Source organism: Saccostrea echinata, unplaced genomic scaffold (assembly GCF_033153115.1).
Source record: "Saccostrea echinata isolate AGI-Se365-2 ecotype Australia unplaced genomic scaffold, CSIRO_AGI_Sech_v1 ptg000054l, whole genome shotgun sequence".
Lineage (NCBI taxonomy): Eukaryota > Metazoa > Mollusca > Bivalvia > Ostreida > Ostreidae > Saccostrea > Saccostrea echinata.
In genome coordinates this window covers 54,423,696-54,441,879 of record NW_026889803.1, presented here as the reverse complement: position 1 = coordinate 54,441,879, position 18,184 = coordinate 54,423,696, and the positions used below count along the sequence as shown (strand labels likewise).

At 34.9% G+C, this 18,184-nt stretch overlaps 2 protein-coding genes across 2 annotated transcripts; both read left to right on the top strand.

Moving 5' to 3' along the window:
- Positions 1-89: 89 nt before the first annotated feature.
- On the top strand, positions 90-8,045 carry LOC133205025 (uncharacterized). Its single transcript, XM_061340766.1, has 9 exons — positions 90-195; positions 753-1,542; positions 1,843-3,127; positions 3,280-3,357; positions 4,595-4,689; positions 4,892-5,196; positions 5,366-5,595; positions 5,699-5,840; positions 7,762-8,045. The coding sequence occupies exons 2-9, from the start codon at positions 758-760 to the stop codon at positions 8,001-8,003; spliced, it is 3,162 nt and encodes a 1,053-aa protein (XP_061196750.1). The 5' UTR covers positions 90-195; positions 753-757; the 3' UTR covers positions 8,004-8,045.
- Positions 8,046-11,888: 3,843 nt separating this feature from the next.
- On the top strand, positions 11,889-17,414 carry LOC133205266 (caspase-6-like). The gene is made up of 6 exons (XM_061341038.1): positions 11,889-12,263; positions 13,236-13,281; positions 13,973-14,418; positions 14,931-15,160; positions 16,235-16,670; positions 16,942-17,414. Exons 1-6 carry the CDS (start codon positions 12,206-12,208, stop codon positions 17,187-17,189), a joined length of 1,464 nt encoding a protein of 487 aa, XP_061197022.1. The 5' UTR covers positions 11,889-12,205; the 3' UTR covers positions 17,190-17,414.
- Positions 17,415-18,184: the final 770 nt, after the last annotated feature.

Here is an 18,184-nt window from a genome sequence, read left to right as displayed (position 1 = left end):
ATAGCTTTTATTAGCTCGCTAATCTTTACCTGACACAAGCGCATGAAGACTTCGATTTGCTCGGCTAGTTTATAGTGGAGAAGGTCTATATTTAGAATACTGTAGCCTAAACATTAGCATTGAGACCCGGATTAGCGTGCCGCGGCTGCGATATCCGCCATTTTGCTAAGGTTTTTGCTACACTGTTCAATGTTGGTAAGTTTTAAGGATATGTAACAATTAAACACTATCCATTGTCAGATTGAATAATTACGACTCTGTAGTTTGGTATCTAAAACTTAACGTGAATAGTCAGGGCGTCTGCTTGAATATTAGTTCACAAATATCTTCGCTAGTTGCTATATATCTATTGATCGTGTCATTATTTTGCCACATGTAGCTTGGTTCTTATGATGGCTGTACATTCTATTCTATTTTTTGACAATGTAAACCATTAGTTGAGATACTATTTAAAATTCCACACGGACAAAATCGGTCAGGACTACTAGATCTATTGTTCACAATAACTATATTAGAAAATGAAAGTTAATCAGTCTGTTTCCCATCGTACCGTCAGGATTAGCACTTGCAGACAGACATGGATCCTGAAGAGTAAAAGATAGCATATATATTCTAAATAAATTATGTAAAACGTAAACAATGTGTAGTGTACCTTTTTTTTATTGGGGTTTTATTTGCATTTATTTACAATTAGCTATTAAATATGTAAAATTTAATTAAAACGAAATAAAACATAATGGTTTTTACTTTAGATTTGATGTTCACTATGGACGACAGAATGGAAATTTTCAAACTGGCACAGTCCTACAAGATAAAATGGGAGCTGCTACTTGAAAGTAAAGTGCACGAAGTACTCTGTGCACATGCACAGTCCTTAGGATGTGAATTGGATCTGCTAATACTACCCGTGTTTGTTTCTGTAGCCAGCGCCATGGGATCCAGAGCAAAGGTCAAGGTTACCAAGAGTTGGACAGAATGTGTCAATCTTACTGCCATTGTGGCAGCAAGACGAGGTGAAAGAAAATCCACAGTATTAAACTGTGTTAAAACATGTAGCCGACAAGTGAAAAACTTCACAGACGATAAAGAAATGGAGGGTAAATCGCAGGTCACCGTAATAAACGAGTCCTTTGTCGATAACATCACAGAAACCTGCAGAGTCCGTGGCAGCCGTCTATTCGTTATAGACGATCTCGACATTGTTCTTAAAAAGGTGATTCAAATGCCAGATATCTGGAATCTTCGCACCTTGCAAACGTCCTTGACCTCCTGTTCAGAACAGAATGGTGGCCCTTCTAGCACCAGTATAAACGTCATAGCAGCGGCTCAGGCAGCTAATATTTCAGAGATCATAAACTTCCCTGACCCAGGGCGGCTCTTGGACAGGATTTTAGTTTTATGTGCAAGGGATTTTGAAGATATTGTGATATCTATTAAACCAAGTGAAACCTTAGATACGATCCTCCAAAAGATACACGATCTACATGTTAATAAAGACGTTTCATACACTTTCAGTGAAGAGGCCACACTAGAGTTTGAAAGGTATGTTTCCAGGAAAGATTTCTAAACCCCTGAAAATCAAAAAGGTTCCTTTATTTTTGGAAATAAAGACAAATCAGAATGAATGGATTTGTTTTGTACTGACTGGAAATTGATGATCTTCATAGTGTACTGCTTTTTAATTATTTTAGATTAAGTTTTTCTATCTTGGGATTACAATACATGTATATTCAAGCTTTATAGCAAAGTTTACATCTCACATTCCAATAGTAAATTAAACTAAAAATTATTATTACTGTAATGTACACAAGTAACATCATTTTAATTTTTTTCCTTTTTCAGAATGTCTGGAATAATTAATTCTATTAAGAAACAGTGCCATAATGATGAACTGAAACGAGGATGTGCTAATCACGTGATGTCCCAAATGGCCCGATTAAGCGCCATATCAACTGCTTTGACGGCTGCAGTGACAGACACCAATACAGATTTTACCATAACAAAAACGACTGTCCAATCCATGTTTGTTGTCTCGCTGTACCTGCTGCGACAAAAATGTCTACTGTTACACGGGTCTGACAGTGCAACATACTCCGAACTATTTCACTCTATTCTTAGTAGTGAAGTTGAGCTACTTACAACGATGAATACTAGTAATGCATTCAGTGGAAGAGAGAATGAAGATGACGTCATAGAAATCACCTTGGATGGCAACAATGAACCTGTTGCCAGAATTATACCAAAACGTGACGATTCAGGAGAAACCAGTGACGTTGAAACAATTCAGCAATCTGACGTCACCATGTGGACAATGGAGAACAGAGACAACACCATTAGTCAGAATGAGCGAGAAACAAGCAGTGTGTATTATCCAAGTGTACCACAAGAAGTTGTAGGTCACCCCAAACAACAGAGAATAATAAACCCTCCACTAAATCAAGAGACAAGTAATCGCCAACATTATGAACAAAACCAGGTACTACCTCTTGATGGTGACAGTAAACAATTTAACAATTCAGGCATTCTTCGACCAAGAGGTAAATTTCGTCCTCCACCTCCACCTTTAAAACTTCGCCCACATCAACTTCATGTCAACCGTAGATTTATTCCTGCTCCAAAACGTCTGACCGACAAAACACAACTCAAAACATGCGTGTTCACATGTAGTGATAGTATTTTTGTTCAACTGTGTTGCGCTAAAATCAGAAAATGTCTGTTGACAAAAGGAATTTTCATCACCTCCTCGTACGCCTGCCAGTACCGCCTTTTCCCGCCCGTTCCTCTGGTACAGAGGACGTCGTCTCCGCGGACCACCCATCCCTCTTGGGCGGCTGTGAAATTCTTTGAACGTTTAGAATCTCTTGGCTTTGGCGAGGTCACAGTCTTTCGTTCACAGTCAGTAAAATTTAGGAAGAAGTCACTAGAGGAGATGTCAGAAAAGGCGAGGGCTATTCTTAGACAGGTGGGGATCACAGATGAGGAGTACAGGTCTTCTCTGACGACAGAGGAGGAGGTTCAAGGGTCCATACAGGAATATAATTATATTTTCACCGTACATCAGAACGGGGAGATCGAGACTGAACAAATTCAGCAAATGGACGTTGAGCAGAAGGTCCAACAGCAGACATGAAAACAACATTTCTTTTTGCCCAAGACCAACTTACAAAGTCCGAATTAGTTATTACTATATCGATTACTGTTAAAAATTAAAGAAAAAACAAACATGTGGCGGTGTTGTCTCATTGATTATATTGTTTATGACTTTTCCCTCATGTATAGCAGCTAGAACATCAAAGTATAAAGCACTCCAGGAGGTGGATCCAGGGTTTCCAGTATAGAGAGGGGTTTGGGCGGAGTGTAAATTCATAAAATGGCAATTAAAGAAATGAATGAAATAAAGAGCTCTGATTTTTTTTTTTAAATTTATGTGTCTTAAACGCGAGATAGAGATGGTTCATAATAAATTGTTACTTGTAAAGACATTTATAGAATAATAATACATGTGTGGTTGATTGCCCCTATCCCAGCTGTTCGGTTTGAGAAATTTGGAATTGCGTTTATACAACGGTCGTTCAATCATAAATTAATTATCTTGCATGTTGACATACTTTTCTCACATGTTGACATAATTTATCTTGCATGTAGGGGCCAGAAATATACCATTGTAACTTAGACCTTGGGTTTTAACAGATATTGTTTATAATAAAGCATACTGTCATCGTGTACTAGTATCTCAAGTGTTCTCCCACAAACTGTTACAGTGATCATTATATGGATCAATACACAGCTTATAAGAGTTTCTATCTGATGTTTTAAGTTCATGGGTCAAAATGTGATTGGAATTGTATAAACAATCAAACAGTATATTATACAATACAAAAAGGTTAAACTGGTTAATCAAATGATCTCTAGGTCATGATGATATCTGTTTGGGGAGGTATGGATTTTTATTTGCGCTTCGATCGTCAGCTGATTATGAGGAGGACAGACATGGCTTGTTAATTACGTAAAGTCCTCTTACGGTCTGTGAAATCCTGTCCACGTGGTCCGGGATTAAGAGATCAGTTGTGTGTACATACAGGCAGCATGATTCTGTTTACGTGTCACTGATTCGTCCATAAGAAACTACAATCCGCGGCGCTTGGGCCGTTGGAGTGGAATACACCCCTCAGGAGCTGACCTACATGTATCTTGTGCTAAGTAAGTGTAAAATTAATATGGTCGTGTAGATTGGGTATCTGAAATACTTCAATCAAGGCAGTTGTTAAAATTTTCAAATAACTGTGCTAACAAATTAAAACATTGCAAGGTTTTTCATGAGATGGGAGTTGATGTATTTATAGGGGATATTAATTGATCGCCTTAGAAAAGTTAACCATCGTTTCTTGTATCATTGTATAGGTTTTCGTTGTAAGCCCTTAAAATTGTGTTAAAAAATAAAAAAAAGAAACACGATTGTCAGAGTAACAGGGATTAAAAATTCCTTTCTTTTATATCTTCAATATAGTTACTTCCGGTGGATGTCCAATCTCACTGTAACAATAGTACCCACCTGTTCTCCTTTGGACAGAAGAAAGACATTATTAAACCTTAGGACAATTTCCCCCGATTCATTGCTTCGCCTTTATTTGCCTGTGTTCTGGTACAAATGTCCGAGATACTTCATAACGACTCAAAGAAAACCGAACAGTAAGTTGTAATTTACACTATATATACGGCTTACTTCAGAGGTTTCCATTTCATTATACTTTAGGATTGACTTCTTGTATTTTAGGGTGTAATTTTAAATTTGATTTTTCTATTTTATCTTTTTAATTATAAAATGTAAAGAAAATCTTTACAAAAATATATACTGATATACTAAGCCAGTAACTCTTTAATTCTATTACAGTGAACAAAATCCGTCTCGCTCACAGTCACAGTCTTCGACAAATAATGTGTTTCCAACAGGGCCCATTAAACTTAATTCTGATGTAAAGCCATTCATTGAAAGGGACGAACATATCTACTGTTTCAGGAACGCCAAAAGAGGATATGCCATTCTTATAATGAATTATGAGTTTGTAAACGAAGACGAAAATTTACCTGGAGTAAAGCGTGACATTGAAAATATGTCTAAACTATTCAATTCTATGGGTTTTGAAGTGAGGGAATTTGTTAATCTTACAAATATACAACTAATTACAGAGCTCGTTGGTTAGTATCTGCTTGGAGTGTAATGCTCTGATCCAAAGAATCAAGACTGTATAAAGCTTAAAGGACAATGTCTACATTTCAGTGGTATTGTATCCTCCATTCTTTAATTTGTTAAAAATATTTTTCTTACACAAGTTTTTGAGTAAAATCTAGACTCTGTTGTTTTTAGAAATCCAAAATGAGATGCCCAGTGACTGTGATTGCTTTGTATGTGTCATCAGTACCCACGGAGGGGAGGATCCAGGATTTTATATCAGATATCCTGAGGAATCGTACACAAAGACAGAACACTACCTCTTGAACACAGAAGGCGCTATCTGGACACGGCAGATTGTGGACATGTTTAACAATCAGCAATGTAAAGCACTAAAAGGGAAACCGAAATTATTCTTTATTCAGGTCAGGGCACCTTAAGAAGATGATTTACAGAATTTCTTAAAGGACAATAGTGTTTTGTTAAATTTGAACATCTTAATATTCATTATTACTTAATATTTATTAGGCTTGTCGAGGAAGAAATGTAGATAAAGGTGTTGATTTGTTAGAGAATAACGACGACGAAAGTGACGATGATTCTGTAAATAACGAAGTGTTCCAAATCCCATGTTACAACGATTCCTTAGTGATGTTTTCTTCTACCTCAGGTAATTAAGATATTGACCAAAAATCTCATCTCTGATGGTTTAACCTTCAGCCACTATTAGTTTCTATTTTTATTTTACATTGCTATTTACCTCCTTCATCATATCGTTGCATCGAGCAATTTACCACCCTTAAGAATTCATCTACTCAATATAAGGTGAATTGTCTACCAAAAATAGTTCTTCTATTATTTATTAAATTTTTTGATTGAAAAATATGTTGTTTCAAGCCGAATGCAATGATATTTTCGATTTTCTGATGTCCACTATTGTGCACCCATAAACGAACGTTTTTTTTTAGGTCACCCGACTCAGTCAGGTGACCTATTGCTATCTGTTTCTATAGAAGATGGAGAACATTGTGAATTTTATGGTCCCTAAACACCCCACCCCCTAGGTCTGAGGGATGGGGCCCAAATCATCACTTTAAAAATCTTTTTCTTTACTCCTGGACTTCAAGCTATCAAATTGGTGGCATAATTGTAATAAGCATTGAGCCCTCTGTCAGAATTGTGAAATTCATGACGCCAGGGCAATGAGTCTATTGATGATACAGTGAAAATGCACAAATTCTTCAAAAACTTGGTATTTAACAGACAAACTTAATGCATGATTATGATGAGCAAGGGTGCCTCTTCCAAAATTATGAAATTCATGGCCTCAGGATCAAGGGTTCCGGTTTTAGGACAGGCTCTATATTGATCATATTGTGAAAATGCACAAATTCTTTGAAAATCTTCTCTGTTCCGGAGTTATTTACCAGAGAAACTAAGTGCATGGTTTTAAGTGCGTCTTCTTCTAGAATTTTGAAATTTATGGGCCCTGGGACGTCCTGGAGTTAGGGTGGGGGTCTATTATGATCATTTATGGTGATTTTTGTTCCGCTTTATGAGAAGTTATTCCCATTAGTTATTCATTTTTGATAATTAATCACTGTAAACAATGTAACTGATAGATAAATTTAATAAATGAATGATACAAGATTTTTAAATGTGTTATACAAAATTAAAAGGTCTTTCACAATTTTTAAAAGTAGGTAGATTTGTAAGTAATAGATAAATAAAAAAAGGAGACAAAATATCTTAGTCATGTACATTAAATATTATTGAAAGACCAAGAGACTTGTTTGAAATGAATAATGCGTGTTATGTATAAAAGCACTATTGTCTTTGTTATATACGGTGATAGTGCTGGATTATACATAGCACTGCGTGGCATGTACAGAACAAGTTTCCGAGTTGTTGCTGATGACAAGACGAATTTTTGTATTGATCCCTATTATCCTAATTCTCTTGTTTTCGAGTTTCTGGTTATTTATGTTATTTTTTTTTATCTATATAACATTCCATGGATCCTTTACAGAGTTGCATTATGCTCAGGTGAACATTAAGGCCCTTGAGCCTCATGTTTTTTTCATCACAGTATCTATTTTTTTCTCAATTTTCTTAATGATGTACCTTCATACAACTCTGCTTTCCCATGTCTATGTTATTTTCTCGGTACCCAAGTCCTCATTAGGTACCATTTATATGGTTTTTGAGCAAACTGAACTTATCTGGTATTACCGTAACTTCCGTATAACTAACAATGAAGTCTAACCCTGAATAACGCTAACAAACCAGCCATGAATCAAAAAAATAAAAATTTGCTTACATGTATCAAAATAAAAGACGCGTACACTTTTTTTGAAAAGATACCTACAAAAATGTTATGTTTTGTCATCAAGTATAAATACAAAATAACAATATTAATATACTTAAAATATCTTTGGTATGTCGTTAAAAAGTCTTGATACAGAGAATCTCAACGTGGCCTATACTCTTATTTACATTTATCATTTTAAAGCTATTTTATTGACCAGTCGCAAAAGATACTGTATTTGGACAAAAAAGATGCAAAACAAAATATTGGACTTTTATTTCAGGTAAATATGCGTGGTCTGAAGACTTGGAGGGTGGCTGGCTTCTCTCAGCTTTACAAAAGGTATTCTCCAACAATACTGGGGAGGACTTACTTTCACTTTTGACACAAGTTTGTGGAGAAGTGGCGACTAGAGAGGCGTATATACCGTGCAACAAGAGGGCCCATCGGACAAAGAGCACCGCCTGTATTTATCACAAACTGTCCAAAGACATATATTTTCCTCCGTTCAAGTTTAAAAAATGAAAACTAAAACTTTTATGTCAAATATAATGATGGTCCAAAATTTCTCTTCAAGAAACTGCAAGGAAAATATTGATATACTTCTATGTGTATCATCCAGGCCCGTAGGAAGCAATATCAGTCCGAGGGGGCACAGCCGAACAGGAATTCTGGACAAGCGAAAAAAAGCACCTCAAAAAATTCTGGACAAGCGAAAAAAAGCACCTCAAAAAAAAAAGCATCATGATGCATAATTAGCGTGCAATAATGCCCAAAAATATATTGGATATTTCAATTTTTATTACCTCTCAGCATAAACAAACCTACCAAATTACGTTGTCCTGTGTCACTGCTTTCTGGGGTGCGTATCATTACCGCTACATTTTCAAAATTGTCATGACTTTGAACAAAATATTTTTGGTTTTTGTTTTCAATTTTTATTTTAAATCTATTTTATTCAATAAAACATTTAGAAAGTGTTAAAACCGAGCATTGTTCATGGATAAAACACTGTCTAATTCTTTAAATAATTGATAGAGCTTTGAAGGCCATTTGCTTGACGTACTGCTGACTGGAAATCTCTAATATGTATTATAATGGGTAGAACTTATATTCCGTGCCATTACTGGCTGATTCGATATGTAGCGGTAATGAGTTGTTCTCGGCAATAGTTTTTTTGGATAAAATATAGTGGTAATGATCACCCGAAATTTCGAAGAAAAGTAGCGGTAATGAGTTGGAATTTTTCGGTAATGTTGACCTCGCGCTTTCTGAAGGGAAGTAAGAATTTCCAAACTTTTTCCAGTTGAGCATGTCTACAAATGGTTTAATTTTGAATGATTCCATATTCAATTGTTAACGATGAGCTGGTTTCTTCTTATTTTTTTCAGCTGTTTGCTTCGATTCAACTTTTTAAAATAAAACAATAAGTTTGACTATATACGTATATCAATTTAAGATTTGATTTGCTCAGAATTTTTCCATTAAGTTAAGTCGGGTTCTAATCTTCACGCACACAGTTGCACCCAAAATTTTCTTATGATGATGATGATTATTATTTAAGGTTAAAAAAAAAAATCAATAAGGTAGCCATTACAAAGACCTTGTTTGCAAATACAACCTGTCGTTGGGTCAATTGTAGATTAACTCTTAACATAATTATTTCTACAAACATTTTTTTCTAAATTCCAATAGGTATTGCATGCATCTGTTGTAGTTACTGAAGTTTAGATTTATGCACTCAATACTTTGGAATATGTATTTTCAAAACAAATTTATTATTTGGTCTAATTTTGACTGATAAAACTTGTGCATACTTGCTGAATTTTTCTTTTACTGAAACATGTATTCAACTTCTAGACCACCTCCCTCCAAGAGTTATCAAAAAGGCCGTGGATTGATGCTACAACATTTATACTATATAGGATGTGCTTAAAAATTTTTAAGGAACATAAAACAACAAAAGTTGAAGTGTTGAAAAAATTAGCTTGATACGTTGACAGTTTGCGAGCTTATACATGTATCAACCGACCCTTTCGCTGTTGAGTTTTATGACATTATTGCTTCTCAATGTCCGCTCCTTCTTTCATGACGAGATACCCGATACCCTGACTGAAACCCATCCATCAATTTCCGGTGTCTGCACAAAGTTCATGTACGTTTCAAGTACCTGCTATAAAATAATGTCCATTTGAATTAAATTGTTAGTCATTGTCTTACATCTAATGGCGATTCCTTAGTGTAAACATACTAAAATATTTCTCTAAGTTTTTGTCAACGCACCGGTAACGTGAAACATATCATAGATAGCATTTACAGGAATTTTTTTTTTTAAACAGTGCGGTTGTCTAGAAAAGTTATGATAATCAGTGGCGTCAATTACTTTCTGTTCATGTGTACGCGTAGGCTAATGTGAAGTCAGGAGCAAAGTGTTAGTATGAAAAGGGTCCACCCCCTCTTGAGGGGAGGGGGGTTCACTCACAAAAAAAATCGGAAAAAAACAAAATGGTGCGATTTTATGTAATGATAATGGAAAGAAAGGTTATATTTGAGTTGCTGTTTATATTATGATTTTACACTTGTAGCTGGTCTAAGTCTATGAACTTAAGAGACATCCATGATTGTCATTTGATCAGTGAATAAGGTAATATAAACATACTTTTAGCAATAATGAAATCGGAATTGTTGTCATGACCATTTAACAAAATTGAGAAATTTCAATCCTGTTCAATTCAACCCTTTACAGTGTTAAGGTAGTATAGAAACTTCCTTTACTAACTAATCCGATTTCAAACAATACTTTGTTTTACGTTTTCCTAATAATACAATTTCATTGTTGAATAACTTTTTCAACGACCTCCTCATTTTATTTTCAATAATTTTGACACAGGATCAAATTTAGTATACATGTTGGTGATATATAGAATCTCCCGAGCCTTGGGGATAAAAACACACAACGAGTTGGATAAAAATCATATCCAACTACAAATCATGGGAGATTCTTTTTATCCCATGTTTAATGTTTTACACTGTTTTATATAGGACTCCACTTTATTTTACTTCATCGCGCTAACGCAAAAACCATTGTGACGTCACAACTGTGGATTACGAAAAAATTATCCAATGAGTCATATCCACGGGATAAAGGGGTAAACATGGGATAAAAAGATTTCGAGAATGTTAATTACTGAAAGACCTCGAATCATCATCACTGTCCCGACTAATAGGCGAATCTTTCTGGATGACCTCTTACTGTAAATGGTGTTCTTCTTGATTAATTTTTCATTTAACTTATATAGGATAGCGTTTCCGCCAGACTTGTCTTTACACTAAAATTCCCTTTTTACCATAGAATCATGAGCTTGATTTTTTTTTTTCAATTTCCAATAACTTTGACGAAGATTAGAAATAAAGTTATATGAAATGTGAAGAAAAGGACCAATCATCAAGCTCACAAGTCCACTGAAGCAAAACATTGAGATAAGAGCAAACATAGACCCCTAAAACCATTAGAGGTGGGATCAGGTGTCATAGAGGAGTAAACACCCCTTGTCGACTGGTAAAACCCACCGTGTGCTCTTTGTCATGATTTGGTATATGGAGAAATCCGGTCAATTCACAATGAAAATAATGGCCTACAATTTTACTATCCAAATACTTTTCCGTGTCAAAATATATGCAAATTAAGTCATAATTTATCACTTTAGAAGACGATTTCTTAGCCGGGAAAAGACACTTTTAAGAAAGGAAATTCAATGTAATAAATTGTTAAATGTACATCGTGTTTAAAGTGAATAAATTACCCAAAGAGACCTGGAGAAGATCGGTGGAGAAAGAAATAAAAGAAAACAACTGGTCACGAGGGCAGGTCCAGAGATGGACACAAGATAGACCGACATGGAAGTCTCTGGTGACGGCCTTATATGCTGACCAGCACGAAGAGGACTAAGTAAGTATAGTAAATTATGAAAATGAATAAATAAATCTAATGAATATAGAACTTTCGGAAAGAAGATTTGTTTTCTATACGTCCCTACTTTTTACGGGTCAGTAGAATTGGTTATGAAAAAGCTCATTTTAACGAGTATCCTAGTAAAAATATTAGTCTATAGTCCATATGAACAAGCGACAGTCGAGTAGTAGAATTTCACTTGTTAATTATACTCCAAGACTTCCATGTGTGAAATGTAAAATTTTATTTAAATAAAAAATCATTTAAATCGGTGGCCAAAAGCAAAACATTACTCTTCGATAAGTTAAAAGTAGAAATCATGAATATCTTATCACGTGATGTAGATAAGGTGATTGACTGATAATTCTGCCAAAAAAATCAGAAGTTAACTACCGGCTCACTCGGCATCAATGCAGCGAAATTCGCTACATTCACAAACCAGTGTTATCAAAACAAGACCCCGCTTTAAAGCATATTTTCCCACCATTTGCTTTTTGGACCCGTTGTTTGTTAATCGTGTGTATTGGGATACAATGTAAACTCGTTCTATGGATGAGTGAACAACAAATACGAGCAGAGGATTAGCGGACCAATTCTCTTTAAACTTGTTCCACGAAATCCGGGGGCATTCCGACAGTCAAGTGATTATTGATTGTGCGATCTGGATCCTGTTCACTTTTCTGGAATTTCTGTTCTAAATTTAACCTCTGTCGTAGGGGCTAGTCCAATGTTCTCACTGGGCCACTTACTTAGTTGACACCGAGAAAAGAAAGGAATGGACCCGGAGCAGCAGGGAAACAAGTTTTGGGAAAACTTTGAAGAAATGGCCAAAGGTAAGAATAGATTAAATCTACCATGGTAGATTATAGTTTACAGTGCAGTTCTGATAATTATAGTTGAATTATGAAATACGATGTTATCTCAATGATAAAGAATTTCATTTAGTGTTGCTAGTTTTAGATGAAATGACAATGTTGAACCGATCAAGTGTTGTCCTTTAACTGTGGTTCACGCCGTTTGGTTCTGAAGAAACAATTTGACCTTAACTCGTCAATCTCAATGTCTTTTGAATAGGCCAACAATTCTATCTTTAAAAAAAATATATGACAAGCAACAAAAGAAAATTTCCGTCTTTTTCATAATCGTAAAAAAGAAAACAAATGAATAATTTTACAGGCTTCATATTTAGTAAAATTCTATGGACAGGATTTTTCGAGGGATGATTACAATGCTGCATCTACAAGTCCCTGAATGTTTGTTATTTCTATAGATTGTACTGACAACTATCAAGCAACTAAAATGTCAATAGAAATATTGATAACATATCGTTAGTAACAAAACAATCCTACATGAATCACCGAACACAGTCAACGGAATGTCCAGTCACGAGACTAAAGGACTTTCGTATTGGAAAAAAGGAAGTTTTTGCTCCTTTAAATTTGATTGTGATAATTAAATCACATGAAAGATACTTCTATATTGTATTTTCCCTTGCTTTATTCTGCAATTTACTTTTTGAAATCGGTGGCCTGATCATTGCGTATACTGAGCACATAATTAGATGGATGCTTTTCAACAGAAGAAATATCGAATACATGTTTTAAAAATAATATATCAATAATAAATAAGTTTATAGTAATTAATTTCCAAAATTTCAGGCTTTGTCAAGAATTGTATTTGACAAAAATATTGTGGAATTTAAGGAAAGTGTATATGATAAAAGTGTTTTTATTACTGCTTATCGCATTAATTCAATTAATACTTTTTTGACTTGTTAAAATGACTTCAGGTAAAATTCTTTACAGAGACAGAACCTGACGGACTGAAAGCCTTCAAGAAAACACTTACAGAGTAAGCATTGTCAAAACTGTTCTTGCTAAATTATGGAATGACTCGAGATCACTTAGTTAATCGCTCATTTGAAGAAAGGGGCATTTATTGTATCACCCATAGGGGGCAAATTTAATGATACTTGAAGATCATTTGAAAAAAAAAATCAGTTACTTCAGAAGGGTAAACTTTCAATTCACCTCTTCCCTTTTTTGCTGTCGGAATTTTTTTAAAACTTGAAAACTGTCTTGTTTTCAATGAAAGCTATTACAGAGTTCTAATATACACCCAAAACGAGACTACAGGATAGACATTTGATTACCATATTAGGACATTGTTGTTGACCTAAATTTAGTTGTAAAAAAAGATTGCACATAAAAAAAATCAATACATTAAGAATTAAATACTTGAAAGTTGATATCTACATCGTTTGTGAGGTAAGGAATAGAGCAAATATTAACAGACAAACAATGTCGCGGATGAGGCGTCAATAGAGGGTACTTTAATTTCTAAGTAATTTGTTAGGCAGATATAAAATCTAGGCCTATCGTATTACTTGTAATGCATTCCTGTATTGCTTAAAATATACTTATCACCCTTACCTACATATGTAGATTTTGTCTTTACAAAATTTTGTTGATTTATTTCCAAAGGAAGAAAAATCTGAGACATACAGTAACGGCATTACACCTTGCATTTTCTCTTTTTTCAGTTTTCTTGGTCTAAAGTCAAAGAAAAAGAAAAGAAAACATGGAATTCCATCTGACGATAATATTGACGAGGATAAAACAGGACTCTTGAAGACTCGAACCAATCAGAACAATTCGGAATCACGTGCAGCTTCCAGCATCCCAGAATCCGGAAGTGTGGTATGTCAATCACAGGACTCCAGCGAACTCCACTGGTCATACCCTGAGTCTTCCCGCCCACTAACTGACCATGGCCATCAGCAGTCTGTCGACGATAACCGATACCTATTCCGCCACGAGAAGCTCGGTTATGCTGTTCTTGTAATCAACAGTAAATTTGACAGCCAAGCTGAAAGAAAAAATGCTGCATGGGATGTATACTACATGCGTAAAATGTTTCAGGAGATGGGATTTGAAGTAAAACTTCTTGAAAACCTTACTTCTAGAGATCTTCTTACTAAAATGAAAAGTAAACATAGCTTTTGCTAACAGCTCATTGTAAAAATGAATTAACAAATGTAAAGATGCATTTTTTTTACCATGTTAACTTAGTTATCTTCACACTTTACATATTTAAGGATACATAACACAGACAAAAATTTGATGCATGGGATGGTATATATATGATTAGAAATGACATAAATAATAAATCACTATAATATTGTGACAAAATCTTACAAAATTCTTCCACTGGCTAATAAATCACTATAATATTGTGACAAAATCTTACAAACTTCTTCCACTGGCTAATATTATTCTGGTTACCTATCTATGAGAAATATTGCTTATTTGTGAAAAAAAAGTTGTTCATGTTATTTATCCTTAAAGCAAGATATGTGTATCTGGGGAAAAAATTTCTAAAGATTTGATTTAATCCTTTTTTAAAAAATCCTTAAACTGTTTGAACTTTTTTCATTTATTTTACTTAAGCTAATAAAGCTTGGAATAAAAAGTGATGTGAAACATATACATGAATTACAGATATACAGCAAAGCATAACTAAAGAATCGGACTGTTTTGCTTGTGTAATCAGTTCTCATGGGATGGAGGGACAAATAAGCACGAAGGGCAAAGGTCCCGAGCCTTTTGTCCGTACAGAACATTTTGTCTACACCAGAGACGGGGTGGTGAGGACCACAGAACTCCTGGAGCTCTTTAATGACCGGAACTGTCGAGCTCTGAGAGGAAAACCAAGGATGTTTTTTATTCAGGTGAGATTAAAGCACTTTGCAAAGGTACAAGTCATCTGGAAGGAATTGTACAATCATCTGGAAGGAATTGTACATTCAATAAACATTATTATGGATTATTTAACCTTTACTGATTTTTCCCTATATAAAATTAGATCGTTAGATATGAATCATTCCCTAGAAATCGCTGTGAATGGACTAATGCCCGTTTTGCCGTGCGCTAGGCAAGTGAGCTAATCCCTACTTCGAAAGCTTTAACTGCAATTCTCTAAATTTTACGTTTGATTGGTATAATAAAGCAGTTAAAATTTATATCATTGACTTATTTGGCTATTCCCCTTGACCAGAGCTATTTCCCCGGACTCTGCCTCACGAAATAGTCTTGGCTTCGGTGAACTGGAACCTTGCTAACTCCCTCAATGATATACTAAATATTCTAAAAACTTTCCTATTGCAATCAGAAGCACACATCAGACCGAACTTCCCCAAACAATGCAATAGTGGAAATGAAATCGGAGTAAACAATATATTTTTAAAATTTTGCAAAATTCTACATTTTCTGAATTACAGAAATTTACTCATTATTATTTTTTCCATGGCAACTACAGTCATTTTGGAACTTTTAAACCACAGAAACCTTAGATAACATTTGCACATCAATATTATGCAATATGAAATATATTTAGAGGAAAAATTAAACATAAAAGAAAATTGCACTTCTTTGTATCCATGGCAGTACTGAAAAATTGCACAACCGATTCCATTTTTGCATTTATCAGTTTGTTTTGATGCAAGAAATAAACTTTTTTCGAAAAAATTAACTGGACAGTTACTGGCAAATTTTACTATTTCGTCTCTTTCCATGGCAATGGTGGCCGTTTTGAAAAATGTTAAATGGTGAATGCATAACTAGACTTGGTGATTATCAAATTCTGTGAAGTGTTCAAGTCATGTGCTAGAACATTTGCGGACAAAATTATAGGTAGAACAACAACAATATACCTCCCCTATTTCATTCTTCCAGGGTAACATAAAGACGAATTAATGAGATACTGATCCATATTTTTATAGCATAGTAAACTGATATCCTTTTAGGCCTGTAGGGGTAGACTTGATATACAAAAAGCTGACGAAGTTGACATGGGTGTGGAAGTACCTGTCCACTTTATTCAACCGGATGTTACCAAAGACGGAACTAAGGCTACAGCTGCCGATGTCGGAGGCATATATGACGATTATGAAGGTCGACGACCTGAGGAATTCCGGAATAACTTTTATTTTGCCAGTCTTAATCCACTGTATGAAAAAAGTCGTGCTCATGGTTTATCTGGACAGTTTACTGGAAATTATCTGCAAGCACAAAGTCGTTATGTGGTGAAAGAGCAGGCTGTAAAGAGTCACCAATCAAGAGAACCTCCTTGTCGCACCACAACATACAAATTTCCAAATATTGACACAAAACCAGAGAATATCGAGGTCTTTCAGATTCCTTGTTTTAATGACTTCCTTGTTATGTTTTCTTCCGCAGCAGGTAAGACTTTCTGGCATGTGATTATTTAAGACTTCATTTATTTGATACAGGCTTTGGTATTCAAAAACGTCTCTTTTATCATTAATTGTTGTTCAGCAGCTGTTGTCTCCAAAATTGCACGAAGCAGTATATTTCAAGTTCCCTTCAAAGCATCGTCTTGTTAAATTTTTTGGTGCATTTCTAAACTATAAGTATATAAATAGTACTTTGTTTAAATATATATGGTGGTAGATCATTAATAAAAATCCAACTTTTTGTTCCTACTTTCTAGGTACAATAGCGTGGTCCGATCAGGGGAAGGGTGGTTGGCTGATGTACTGTTTGTATCACGTGTTCCGAGACATCACTTACACAAACGAAGATCTTATGACAAGTCTAACAAGAGTTTGTGGGAAAATGGCGATTGAAATGGAAACTTATTGTCCCAGCACCCCTCACTACGACAAAGCCAAGTCTGCTGCCTGTGTGTATCACAAACTTACGAAGGACATTTATTTACAACCTGTCTCATATGTATGAGAGAGAAATGAGAGAGAGAGAGGTCTTATTTATACTAAAAGGGTAAAATATTATATATATGAAGGGTAAAATTTTTACATCTGTTTATTATTTTTTATTGCTTGTTGTTATTTTTAGTAATATTTTTTGTTTGGGTTATTTCATAGTAACATTATATGTTCTATTAATTTACATCTGTACAGTGATTACCAGTATTACTGATGTTCATTAAAAATATTTACAATACCGTTTTTCTTATGAATAATACACTACAGTGTGGATACTGCTCTGAAAAAGGTAAAAGCGAATTACCAAATAGTCCAATGTGTGCAGAAAAAAGGGGGAAAAAATCATCTTTTTAAAATATTACTCACTAAAGAGAAAAAAATGCCTAGTATACATCCTTTTATCACCCCACCCACCCACACAACAAATCATATGTACAAGTGAGGTAAATCTCATCATGATACAAATGTTTGATAATATGATTCGATCTGTCCTGATTCCACCTGGCCATTTTTACAGAAAATGAAAGTCAGATGCAACAAAGGAAATAATCCTGATAGTGTGCATCCCTAGTTACACCATTCATGTAATTTCGTCCAGTAAGGATAATAATTTATACATGTATATGTAACAGACCCGCTTCAAATTTTGACCTAGCCACTTGTAAAAGCAAGAAATGTAAATAGAAACATGTATATATATGCAAATCATGTGGCACTATTAAAAAGGGTCAACTTCAGAATGTCAGTAACGATGGTGAAAAAAAAAGGGTAACCTATTCGTCAAGGGAAATCATAATTGGAAGTTTTGATTTCTATCTTTGGGGTAGTTTATTTCTTAGAGAGAACCAGTGTACCAAGTTTGATTGCTCAAGATACTGAGCAGTCAATATTTTCCTATCTTGACCAGTTAGATCTGACTTTTGACCTTGTGACTTACAAAACAACATGGTCATCTACTCCTTAGGGGAAACCAGGTTTGATGTCTGTCAATCAAGGGTTCTCAAGATA

Coding starts and splice junctions, on each gene's coding strand:
- LOC133205266 (XM_061341038.1), top strand. CDS start 12,206: ATGGACCCGGAGCAGCAGGGAAACAAGTTTTGGGAAAACTTTGAAGAA. Junction 13,282..13,972: donor TTCAAGAAAACACTTACAGA/GTAAGCATTGTC, acceptor CTCTTTTTTCAG/TTTTCTTGGTCTAAAGTCAA. Junction 14,419..14,930: donor TCTTCTTACTAAAATGAAAA/GTAAACATAGCT, acceptor CATGAATTACAG/ATATACAGCAAAGCATAACT.
- LOC133205025 (XM_061340766.1), top strand. CDS start 758: ATGTTCACTATGGACGACAGAATGGAAATTTTCAAACTGGCACAGTCC. Junction 5,596..5,698: donor CGAAATTATTCTTTATTCAG/GTCAGGGCACCT, acceptor AATATTTATTAG/GCTTGTCGAGGAAGAAATGT. Junction 5,841..7,761: donor GATGTTTTCTTCTACCTCAG/GTAATTAAGATA, acceptor CTTTTATTTCAG/GTAAATATGCGTGGTCTGAA.